Below are 13,430 nucleotides of genomic sequence, written 5' to 3'. Positions count from 1 at the left end.
TGTCCCTGGTAACCAACCACTGTAGCAGGAGTTCCACACAACAGTTAAACCCTTACTGCATAACCACCTGCCCTCAGAGATTCTTCTGCAAAATGGGTTTATGTAACAAGGAAAAAAAGGTCCTCAGTATTGAAATATCTGGGCCAATGTGTTTGTCGTGAATTTTGTTTAGTAATTCTTCATTAACCCATTAACTCCCTTATACCTTCATTTTGATTTTGTTTTTGTTTTTGTCTTCCAAACACTCTTCAGCAGAATTTTAGCTTGACATACTTAATCTGCCCACACTGAAAGTGTAATTCCCCTGGAGAAGCTGAGGCTCATGCTATCCCACAGTAATGGAAACCTCTCCAAGCTCTACTTTCAAGATTTTGTGCTGGAGGGATTTGCAGGTGGTCTGGAAACCCAGGCGCTGCTCTTTGCTGTGTTCCTGGCCCTGTACGTGGTGACTGTGCTGGGCAACCTCCTCATGATCATCGTTATCACCCTGGATGCCCGCCTGCACTCCCCAATGTACTTCTTCCTCAAGAACCTCTCCTTTGTGGACTTGTGGTACTCATCTTTCATTGCCCCCAATGCACTGGCCAACTTCTTCTCCTCGTCCAAGGTCATCACCTTCGCAGGATGTGCCATGCAGTTTTTCTTTTTGTCCATTCTGGCCACCACTGAATGCTTTCTCCTGGGTGTCATGGCCTATGACCGCTTCATGGCCATCTGTAACCCCTTGCGCTACCCCATCACCATGTGCCAGTCTGCCTGCACTCGCCTGGTGCTGGGCGCCTACTGTGGAGGCTGCTTCAATTCTGTTGTGCAGACCAGCTTCACATTCCACCTCCCATTCTGCAACTCAAACCGCATCAACCATTTCTTCTGTGATGTGCCCCCTCTGCTCCAGATCGCCTGTGGCAACACGGCCATCAATAAACTTCTCTTGTTTGGCATCTGTGGGCTCATCATTGTGGGTGTGATGTTTGTGATCCTCATCTCCTATGGCTACATCATAGCGACCATCCTGAGGATGCGCTCAGGAGCTGGGAGACGCAAGATCTTCTCCACCTGTGGCTCCCACATGACTGCAGTGGCACTCTTTTTTGGGACTCTCTTTGTCATGTATGCCCAGCCAGGAGCAATTGAGTCCATGGAGCAGGGCAAGGTGGTCTCTGTCTTCTACACGCTGGTCATCCCAATGCTCAATCCCCTCATCTACAGTCTGCGAAACAAGGATGTGAAGGAGGCTGTGAGGAGGCTGGGCCAGAAACACATGACCATGTGATGATGTGCTGTAGGGAGTCAGTGTGTCCTGCAGGCTTGATGGAGGATATGGAGGTTGCCACAGGTGGGGTGGAGGAGTTATTATTTAGCAGACATAAACATCTGTCAACAAGAGTAATACACTTTAGAGATATGTACTGTACACTGTACCTACAATCAACAATGATATACTGTGCCCTCAAAAATATTAAGCAGTAGATCTTAGGTTAAGTGCCCTCTTTAAAGTTTTTAAAAATGACTCTTCTATATAGGAAATTGAGGGTTGCTGGAGGGGAAGGCGTGGGAAATGGGGTAACTGAATGATGGGTTTTAAGGTGGGCATCTGATGTGATAAGCACTGGGTGTTTTACGCAACTGATGATTTATTGAAAAGTACATCTGAAACTACTGGTATACTATATGTTGGCAAAATGAATAAATTTTACAAAAAGTACAATCCTAAATAGCCATTCACGGAGTGAAATAAGGAAGTCCTGGTCCTGCACGCAATGGAACACTGAGACATTGAAAGAGCATGTCACTGTCATGAAGGTGAGGATTACACACTATTTGGTGAAAGATTAAAATTTTTGACCCGGTGTGGGTATGGTCATATATCTATGAAAAAACTAAGGGAAAGACACCTGAACCTCAGGCCTCCTACTCCGCAAAGGTGTGGAAGTAGAAACCCCAAATCTCCAAAGAGTTGGGACAGTGATTGGTGTAAACAGAGGGGCATCCTCACAGCATGCCAAACATTTTCTATGTGCTTGAATTTTTCAGGCACATTTCAGTTTCATACTTTTTAAAAACAACCTCCAACTAATCCTCCCTCAGGAACAGAAATGTATTCAGAGTGGTCTTCTCCCAACATGGATTAGCGTCAGCTGCACAGAGACCAGCAGCAAGCAGAGAAGAACTCAGAGAGGATTGTCTTTCCAGACAGCTCATTTGAGCCCACATAAGAATGGACACAGAAGGTGATGGAGCGAAGGACTGATAAAATGTTTGGGCCCAGGAGTTCACACCTGCCATCCCTGGAGGGACAGTACACTCTGGACCACAGTGTCTGCTCTTAGTCTATGCTCCTCTTCTCCTGATACCTGGGGCCCCAAGAGTCTTCTGGGCTTTGGATCCTGGCCATGTAGGGGAGGGGGTGTCAGACAAAGCTTACTGATAGGGAAACCCAGGAGAACCAGGAGTCCCAGGGCTCTGTAGAGGCCAGAACACAAACAAGATCACCTAATTGGCCATAAAGTCTCCAAGTCCCAGGCTTGCAGGTGGAGAGACCTTCCCAGCACAGTCACCCTAAGGTGCAGGCCTTTGCTGTGCTACTTGGATGAAGCAACAAGACATGGAAGCTGAGGTTATCTGAGAACGCTCTGTCCCCTGCAATCACCATGATCTAGGAGATTCCTGAAGCCCAAATGTAGCACCCGGTCTGAATTTCCCAGGTACCTAGAGGGCCCTCCCTTACTCCCTCTTCACAATATCTTTATTGCATGTGTACCCAGAGCTGAAGGAGGAGGGGTGAGAGTTCTTGGGCCAAACATCATCATCTGCACCAGATGTGGACCAGGAGCTCAGGAACACAGGGAGGGCAGGTGATGGCTGTGTGATATTGAGCAGTCACGACCCTCACCTGGAAGAGGTAAGGGTCAAGGCAACCATCCCTCAGGGGTCCCAGGGTATGAAGGACACCGTGTGTGTAAGGGAGGCATCAGAGCTATGGTAGACAGGAAGCACTCAGGGCTTGCCTCAGCAGCTGAGGGGTGACCCCACTCCTGCCATGGCCAGCACTGTCTTGGGCTCAGGGCCATTTCAACTAAAGGGACAGGTTTTCATTATAATCAGAGGATCACAGCACCAGGCTCCCTCATGACCTGAAGTGCATTTCTCAGGCTCAAATCAGCAGCTCACCAAAGTACTGAGCACACACACTTCTAAGGGACGTGGCCACGGGGTGGGGGATGCAGAAATAGGGTAGACCAGGGCCATTCCTGGGAGCTCATGGCTCTGCAGGAAGGCAGACATGACAACAAAGACCACAATATATTGGGACATGGGTAGTGAGGGGGTGTGACCAGGCTGCTGATGGCACAAAGAGGAAACGGTCACAACAGAAAGGTAATGGAGAGGTAAAGATGGGAGACAGGAGAGCAGGTCACAGCGAAACAGAGGATGGGGGTGACAGACATTAGTGGCATAACCAGAGAATAGATAAATCCCAGCATGATGTCCCCTGTTGGATCCGGGGTCACCTGACATGGCCCCTCCTGGGTTCCTCTCCAGGATCCCTCAGCTGGGGGGGGGAAGATGTCACTCATTTGTATTAGGGAGCAATATGACATGAGGGAGGGTGTGACTATTCCACACCGGGAGCTAGCCACCTGTTTGTTAAATGGGATTATTAGAGAGGAACGGGGTTGACTTCCAGGCTCTCTGTTCTGTTCCATCAGCAGATGGTGGATCTGCTAATGCCGTCATCGTTTCATTGCCCCTACTTATGATTGTCTGTCGTGCAAATCCCCCCACGCTGTTTGTCTCCTCAAGAATGTCTTAGACACACTCAACTTTACACATTTCAGCACGCAGTTTAGGATCAGCTTTTCCGATTCCGCAATAAAAAAATCACTGGGATCACACTGACTCAGTTCAGTGTGGGGATAACTGGCATCATTGCAATACTCAGTGTGCTGGTTGGGAACCTGCCACATCCCGCCATGTCACTTAATCTACTTTGGTTTCTCTCAGCAGTTTTATGCATTGGTGGATTACAGACAACTTGCTGTCCGACATACGATAATTTTTATATATTATTTAATTAGATTTTGCTTGGTAAATTTGCGTATATACTTGTGATTGAGATGGCATATTTTTTAAAAAATTAGATCATATGTAATCCCTCTAAACAGTGAGGACTTTAAAGAAAGACAACTCTAATGTTACTCTTATCTTTAAACAATTAATAATGTCTTCTTAATATTATAAAATTGCCATTTAGTGTTTTAATTGTCCTGATTGACTCATTTTTCCTTTCTGGTCTGTTTTGGAACAGGATTCTTAACATCCTTACACTGTGTTCTCATGATGCCTCTAAAGTCTCTCAGTCACTGACTTCCTGTCCCTCTATTTTCATTTCAATATTGTTACTCACCTTATTAATTGAACAAACAGGTTGTTTATCGTGCATAGCTTCTCACACATAGAACCGATTTTTCTGACCTTGTCCCTGTTCGGTTCATTAGCATATTCTGTTGCTCCTTATATTTCCTGTAAACTGGTAGGTCTGAAGGCTCAGTCTGACTCACGATTGATTTTCTGGCAGGAATATTTCATAAGTGTTGCGTGTACTTCCACTGAGAGGTCCACCTGGCTGCATCTCTTGTCCTGTAGTAACAGTAGCCATAAGTAATCTAGCCTAACTTGTTGTTTCATTATGGGTTTATCAGATGATAATATCGAAATTCTGTAATTCAATTTTCATTTATTTTTTAATAATAAATTTCTTTTTTATTGGTGTTCGATTTGCCAACATACAGAATAACCCCCAGTGCTCACCCTGTCAAGTGCCCCCCTCAGTGCCCGTCACCCAGTCATCCCCACCCTCCGCCCTCCTCCCCTTCCACCACCCCTAGTTCGTTTCCCAGAGTTAGGAGTCTTCCATGTTCTGTCTCCCTTTCTGACAGTTCCTACCCATTTCTTCTCCCTTCCCCTCTATTCCCTTTCACTATTATTTATATCCCTCAAATGAATGAGACCGTATAATGTTTGTCCTTCTCCGATTGACTTATTTCACTCAGCATAATATCCTCCAGGTCCATCCATATTGAAGCAAATGGTGGGTATTTGTCATTTGTAATGGCTGAGGAATATTCCATAGTATGCATAAACCACATCTTCTTTATCCATTATTCTTTTGATGGACACCAAGGCTCCTTCCACAGTTTGGCTATTGTGTTCATTTATTAGTTGCAATATTGTATAAAGGAAAAATCACTCTAAACATTGATTTCCTCACTGTGAGGGTCACTGTGTGTATTCCCTTAGCATCATGGTCCAAAGATAGCCATGGAAGGGATTTTTTTTCTTCACTATTATGAACTCTTGGAATTTTTATACTATTTTTGTGCTTCAATTAAATTCTCTCAGTTTACAACCACTGGTGAGTGTTCTTATTTCACCTTCATTATTTATTATTTTTAAAACTTAAAATGAGGAATGATCCTCTCATGGCATGAAAGTCGCAATTTTACCAGTTCAAAGTGTACAAACAAGTGTGGCCGTTCATTTTTTTATTATATCCACTGTGTTCAATTATCTGGTTCTAGAAGAGTTTCATCACACAAAGAAACCAGTACTCTCCCTTCCCTCTCTCCCAACCATATTTTGGCAAACAAATCCACTTCTGTCCCTCTTCTGCACATTTTATGTAAATGGACTTATAGAATATTCAGGCTTTTGTGTCTAGCTTCATTTACTCAGCATAATGTTTTCAAGGCTCATCCATGTTCTGTCTTGTAGCAGATCATTATTCCTTTTGGGGCTCCAGGTCAATCACATAGCTCAGCATCGGGCTGTTGATTTGGGCTCAGGTCATGATCTCAGGGTTGTGAGTCAAGCCCCATATTGGACTCCATGCTGGGCATGGATCCTACTTAAGATTCTCCCTCTCCCCTTATCTCCCTCTGCCCCTCCACCGGCTCACCTGTGCGCTCCCTCCCAGACACCCCCCCCCCCACACACACACACGAGACCTTTATTTTTTTATGGATGAATATTGTTCCACTGTATGAATATTTCACATCTCTTTATCTCTTCACCATTTCATGGGCATTTGGCTTGCATTGACTTTTAGCTCTTATGAATATTGCTATTATGAACACTTGTGTACAGGCTTTTATGTGAACACGTATTGTCATTTCTTTTGGTCACATACCTACATGTGGATTAGGGTGCATCATAGGGAAACCCTGTGTCTATCTGAGGGATGGCAAGACTACTTTCTACTGAGGCTGTGCCACTCTTATATTTGTACTGGCAGTGAGTGAAGGTTCTAATGTCCAAATTCTCACCAACACTTGTTCTTCTCTATCTTTAAAAATAATTGTAGCCATTCTAACTAACAAAGTGGAATCTCATGGTGGTTTTGACCCACAGTTCCCTAACAACTAATGACATTGAGTATCTTCTCTTATACTTATTGGCAAGTTGTACATTTTCTTTGGAGAAATGTCCATGCAAGTCTTGGCCATTTTAAAATTTGACTCTGTTTTTGTTGCATAGTTGAAAAAGTTCTGTGTATTCCATCAATACTAGGTTCTTATGAGATATGTAATTTGTCAAAATTTTCTTCCATAACATGGGTTTTGTTTCATGTTCTTGATTATGTCCTTTGATGTGCAAGTTCAATTTATTTCATTTTATTTTTCATTTTTATTTTATTCTTAAATTTTTATTTATTTATTTTGAGAGAAGGAGAGACCATGTAAGAGCAGTGGGAGAGACAGATGGGAGACAGAGAATCCCAGGCAGACTCCTTGCTGAGTGTGGAGCCGGACTTGGGGCTCGATCTCATGAGCCTGAGATCATGACCTGAGACAAAATCAAGAGTCTGAGCCACCCTGACACCCCAACTGAAACTTCATTTTGCATTTCCCAGACAATTAATGATGTTGAGCAGCATTGCTTTTATTTTTAAAATTTATTTAATTAAATACATAAAGTAAAATTCACTTTCTTAGTTCATGTACTTATGGCAAATCCATAGGGTTAAATAACCACTACCACAATCAAGGTACAGTATAGTTCTATCTCCCCCCAAAATTTCTCTGATGCTGTACCTTTGTAACCAGAACCTCTCCTACATTTATGCTTAATGTAATTATCAAATATGATTAGTTTATATGTGCCAATTCGCCATGGTTTTCAATTTTTCTTTCTACTCTTTGTTATTTTTCTTCCTTTCACCTTATTATGGAAATATAGCATGTTCCAAAATTCATTTAGCATTTTAGCTATATACTCTTGTGTTTACCTAGCAGTTGCACTAGCATTTATAATATGCATCTTTAATCTAGTAGTCTATTTTCAACTAATCCATAACCATTTATGTATAAAGTAATAACATTCTCAGAGCATACTTCTATTTCTCCCCTCCCATTCTTTAACCCATTCTTTCATATATGTTATTTCTATATATTATGAAATCCTACAATACAGGGGTGTCTGAGTGGCTCAATTGGTTAAGCTCCGACTCTTGAGTATGGTCAGGTGGATCTAAAAGTCATGAGATTGAGCCCTGCATTGGGCTGCCCACTGAACGAGGTGCCTGCCTGGGACTCTCCCTCTTCCTCTGCCGCTTCCCTGTGCACAAGAACTCTAGCTCTCTGACTGCAAACAAACCAAAAAACCTACAATAAATATAGTTTTTAGAACAACTGTCTTTAAATTTTTTAACAGGTTCGTTGAGCTCTGACTTATAGAGATTTCAATCTGAAAGGATAACAATAGAAACTATCTAACATTAAGCTCATGGGAGGAAAAGATTTTTTATATAAATTTATTTTTTATTGGTGTTCAATTTGCCAACATATAGAATAACACCCAGTACTCATCCCATCAAGTGCCCCCCTCAGTGCCCGTCACCCACTCACCCCACCCCACCCCACACCCCGCCTACCTCCCCTTCCCCCACTCTCCCCAGTTTGTTTCCCAGAATTACGAGTCTCTCATGTTCTGTCTCCCTTTATGATATTTCCCACTCATTTTTTCTCCTTGGAAATACAAATCAAAACCACAATGAGTTACCACCTCACACCAGTGAGAATGGGTAACATTAACAAGGCAGGAAACCACAAATGTTGGAGAGGATGTGGAGAAAGGAGAATCCTCTTGCACTGTTGGTGGGAATGTGAACTGGTGCAGCCACTCTGGAAAACTGTGTGGAGGTTCCTCAAAGAGTTAAAAATAGACCTGCCCTACGACCCAGCAATTGCACTGCTGGGGATTTACCCCAAAGATACAGATGCAGTGAAACGCCGGGACACCTGCACCCCGATGTTTATAGCAGAAAAAAAAAAGATTTTAAAATAATGAAAAAGGGGGCACCTCGGTGGCTCAGTTGGTTAAACATCTGCCTCCAGTTTAAGTTACAACTTTATGGTCTTGGGATGAAGCCTCAGTCATCGTCCCTGCTCAGAGGGATATCTGCTTCTCCCTCTGCCTCTGCGCCTCCCCCCACGTGCCCGTGTGCACTCTCTCTCTTTCTCAAATAAACAAGATCTTTAAAAAAAATAATGAAAACCCTCAGTGACCTTCAGGGCCTTATCAGGTGACCTAACATACGTTTAAATGAAGTCCCAGGAGACCTGGCCCTGAGAGAGGGATGGAAATGGTAATTGAGGAAATAATAGTTGAAAAGTTTTTTAACTGTAGGAAAACTGTAATTTACAGAATCAAGAAACTCCATGAAACCCAAACACAGTATGAACAACGAAAAAAATAACTGCAAATCTAGAAGTCGGTATCCAGCAAAAATTTCCACCAGAAATGTGAAGACAAAATGAAAACTTTTCCATACCAACAAAAGCTGAGAGAATGTGCTAATAATAGATGTGTACATGAAAGGAAGTTCTTCAGAAATAAGGAAAATGAGAGCCAATGGAATGAGGTCTGGGTAAATATAAAAGTTTTTCTTATGTACATCCTCATATTTCATTTTATTTTTGTTTTAGTTATTCTATTTTGTTGTTTGTACTTTGATGTCATATGTGAGAAACTAGCAACTAATTCCAAGTCAGAATAATTGACACTTATGTCCCTTTGACTTGAAATAGTTTTGTAGTTTCAGCACATTTTTTGTCCACTTTGATTTTATTGTTGTAGGTGGTATCAAGTAAAACTAATTAATTCATTCTTTTGGATGTGGATATTCAGTTTTTTCATCACCATTTGTTGAAAAGACTCTTTTTCAGTGTTGGGTGGTGCCTTTAACCCCTTGTTGAAAATCGAAGACGTGTGAGTTTATTTCTGTATTTTGATTGCATTCATTTGGCCTATGTCTATCTTCATGCAAACACAACACTGTTCTGCTTCAAAGTCAGTTTTGAAATCAGGAAGTGTTAGTCCTCCTACTTTGTTCATTTTATTTTTTATTTTTTATTTTTTAAAGATTTTGTATTTATTTGTCCATGAGAGACACACAGAGAGAGGCAGAGACAGAAGCAGAGACAGAAGCAGACTCCCTGCAGTGAGTCTGATGTAGGACTTGATTCTGGGACCCTGGGATCATGACCTAAGGTGAAGGCAGATGCTCAATCACAGAGAAAACCAGACATTCCACCTTGTTCTTTTAAAATATTGCTTTGGCTATTTGGGGCCAACTTATATGAAAAAATAAGGCAATTTGAATTTTCACAGGATTACATTGAATCTGTACGTAAATTTGGGGAGTACTACATCTTGACAGTAGTAAATCTTCCAGTCCATGAACATGGGATATCTTTACATTTATGTAGGTCTTCTTTCATTTATTTCAGCAATGTTCTGTAGTTTTTCTGTATCTACTGAAATAATCATATGGTTTATTTCCCTGAATTTCATATGTATGCTGTATTATATTGAGTGATTGTTGTATATTGATCCACTCTTGCATTCCTGGGATAATTGTCACACATATGTTACATAATCCCATTAAAGTTCTGCTGGTATTAGCTTGCTAGTATTTTGGTAAGGAGTTTTTGTGTCTATATGCATGAGAAATATTGATATGTACCTTCATTTTCTTGCAATATCTTTGTCTCAATTTGGTGTAAAAACATTACAGGCCTTATGGAATGAATTAGGAAGTGGTTTCTCCTATCCACTTTTTAGACTTGGAGACATACTAGTTTTAATTTTTGTATTCAGTAGTAAAAGTCACCACTAAAACCATCTGGTCCTGAACTTTTGTTAGAAACGTTTTTTTGACTACTGACTCAATCTGTTTGTTATACGTCTGCTCAGATTTTCTATTTCTCCTTGAGTCGGTTATGTCAGTTTCAGTGTTTCTGGGAATTTCTCAATTCATCTGTGTTAGTTAATGTGTTGGCATACAATAGTTGCAATATATTATTTTTTAAATTTTTATACATTTTTTATTGGAGTTTGATTTGCCAAAATATGGTATAACACCCAGTGCTCATCCCATCAAGTGTCCCTCTCAGTGCCTGTCACCCAGTCACCCCATCCCCCCGCTCATCTCCCCTTCCACTGCCCCTGTTTTTTCCCAGAGTTAGGAGTTGCTCATGCTTTGTCACCTTCTCTGATTTTTCCCACTCATTTTCTCTCCTTTTCCCTGTAACCCCATTCACTATTTTTTATATTCCCCAAATGAGTGAGACCATATAATGTTTGTCCTTCTCTGATTGACTTACTTCACTCAGCATGATCCCCTCCAGTTCTACCCATGTTGAAGCAAATGGTAGGTATTCATCATTTCTAATGGCTAATAGTCCATTGTATATATAGACCACATCTTCTTTTTCCATTCATCTTTCAATGGGCATCGAGGCTCCTTCCACAGTTTGACTATTGTGGACATTGCTTCTGTGAACACTGGGGTACAGGTGTCTGGGCTTTTCACTGTGTCTGTATCTTTGGGGTAAATTCCCGGTAGTGCAATTGCTGGGTCGAGGGTAGCTCTATTTTTAACTCTTTGAGGAACCTCCAATATATTCTTATAATATTCCTTATTTCTGTAATATCAGAAGTCATGTGTCTGCTTTCATTTCTGATTTTAGAAATTGAGGTCTTCTGCCCTTTTTTGGAGTCAATCTAGCTGAAGGTTTGCAAAGTTGGTTAAACTTTTCAGAGAACTAACTTTTAGTGTCATTGATTTTCTGCCTTATTTTACTCTCCTCTAATTCATTTATCTCTTCTCTAACCTTTATTATCTCATTCATTCTATTTGCTTTCAGCATAGTTTTGTATTCTTTTTCTGCTTTCTTTCCTAAGACAGAAGGTTAAATTATTGATTCTTAATCCTTTTTAATGTTCATGTTTGAGATATAAATTTCTGAGTCCTTCTTTAATTGCATCTCCTAAGTTTTGGTATCCTGTGTTCCTACTTTTATTCATCTCAAATACAGTATTACCATTGTGATTTCTTCTTTGACCTATTTGTAATTAAAAATATGTTGTTTAGCTTCAACATATTTGTAAGTTTTCCAAACGCTATGTAAGGCTATATTGTTGCCCTGTGATTTCATTCCATTTTGTTTGGAGAACATACTTGGCATACTTCATATCTTCTAACATTTATTGAGACTTATGTTGTGAACTAATGGTATATCCTGGATAATGTTCTACGTGCACTGAAGATGAATGTATTCTGCTATTATGAGCACAGTGTGTTCCACATATGCTCTTTATGACCATTTGGTTTATGTTGCTGTTGAAATTATTTCCTTGCTAAAACTTAGGTTTGCTGTAGTATTTATTATTGAAAGAGGAGTATTGAAGTCTTAACTATTATTGCTAAATTCACTTTGAGTCTTGAAAGATTTTTTTGGGTAGATGTAGAATTGGTGATTATCTTCATTGAACAATGAAAAATATAATTAATTTTACTTTGGCTTTCATTGTTTTTAATCAGGTAAACCATTGTCAGTTTTACTTCTAAGGTTGATACCTTAAAGCCACTATGTCTTCTTTTTTCAAAAAGATTTACTTACTTATTTTACAGGGAGGGGCAATAGGAGTGGGAGAGATGGTCTCAAGGAGACTCTGTGCTGAGTCTGTATGTTCCAGGAGGACCAATCTCACAATTCTAATATCACAACCTAAGAAAAAAAATAGAAGTTAGAGATGGAACCAAATGAGCCACCCAGGATTCCTGTCTCCTTTCTCAGGCTGCTTTTAATTTTTTCCTCTTAATTTGCTTCTATATATTATTACTATGATAGATCCAAGGGTGGTGTTCTTTGTATAAATCCCGCCTTGACTATGGAGGTTTCATGTATCTGCAAAATAATATCATTCATTCGTTTGAGGTAACAATTGTCCATTATCTCTTCAAGCTCTGATTTAGCCTATTTATCTCATTCCCTTTCTTTGAGGAATTCATAGTATGTATGTATCTAATCTTTGATCTCTAATCCTCATTCCTGATTTTTCTCTTTTTGTCTCTCGATATTTCTTTCTGAATATTTTCTACTGATCTGTATTCTAGGTCACAAATTTCCTCTTTAGCTCTTTCTAATCTGTAAAATTCATTCATTGAGTTCTAATTGTAGCCATTGTATTTCTAAAAAGTTACATATTATTCTCCTTAGAGCTTCCACATTTCTGCTAAAATTCTTAGTCTCATCTTTTAATAACTTTAATTTAAAGTTCATGTGTGCTAACTACAAAATCAGAGACTCTTTTGCTTTTTCTATTGTTACTGTTCTTTAAGTTCATAATACAATATTTAAATTCTGTTGGCATTATTTATTTTTAAAGAAATATTTATTCATGAGAGACACAGACTGAGAGAGAGAAGCAGAGAAGCAGGAAGAGGGAGAAGCAGGCACCTCACAGGGACCTTAATGCAGGACTCACTCCCAGATACCGGGATCAGGACCTAGGCCGAAGGCAGGTAGGTGCCCAACCACTGAGCCACCCAGGCGACCCTGTCTGGCATTATTTAATCAGTACTTTTATATATAGCATCTGCCATCTAAGATGTGTCTTCCCCTGGAAATATGTTGATTTTTGCAAGATGTCAGAGGCACTAGCACTTAGATCACATCTTGGTACAGTTTAAGTGGTTGAAATGGGCAGAACCTGAGCTGCATACCTACTCCTGATTTATCTCATTCCATTGGTGCATCCTGCCTGGTTCCTAGTAATCAACCACTGTCAGCATTAGTTCTGCAAGACCAACAAAACCTCACTGCTCAGCTGCCTGGCCTCACAGATTTCTCTTCAAAATTGGCTTATGTCACAGGGGAAAAAGAAACTCTGAGTAATGAAATCCCTGGGCCTCTGTGTATATTGAATTTTGTTTAGTAATTCTTTACTAAATCATTAATTCCCTTATACCTTCAATCACATTATGGTTTTTTGTTGTATATGTTTCCTAAATAGACTTCAGCAGAAATCAGCTTAATCTGCTAATACTGGACAAGTAATTCCCCTGGTGAGGACTGAGGCTC

General features: G+C 40.5%; 1 protein-coding gene across 1 annotated transcript; it reads left to right on the top strand.

The window, feature by feature from the left end:
* Positions 1–322: 322 nt before the first annotated feature.
* LOC112911259 (olfactory receptor 9S13-like) lies at positions 323–1,273 on the top strand. The gene has a single exon (XM_025987717.2). The coding sequence runs from the start codon at positions 323–325 to the stop codon at positions 1,271–1,273; it is 951 nt and encodes a 316-aa protein (XP_025843502.2).
* Positions 1,274–13,430: the final 12,157 nt, after the last annotated feature.

The sequence above is a fragment of the Vulpes vulpes genome, chromosome 9 (genome assembly GCF_048418805.1).
Source record: "Vulpes vulpes isolate BD-2025 chromosome 9, VulVul3, whole genome shotgun sequence".
Classification (NCBI taxonomy): domain Eukaryota; kingdom Metazoa; phylum Chordata; class Mammalia; order Carnivora; family Canidae; genus Vulpes; species Vulpes vulpes.
Note: the sequence above shows the minus strand (reverse complement) of the source record. Positions and strands in the feature narration are given on the sequence as shown.

Excerpts from the sequence above, each read along its gene's own strand:
- LOC112911259 (XM_025987717.2), top strand. The coding sequence starts at position 323 with ATGCTATCCCACAGTAATGGAAACCTCTCCAAGCTCTACTTTCAAGAT.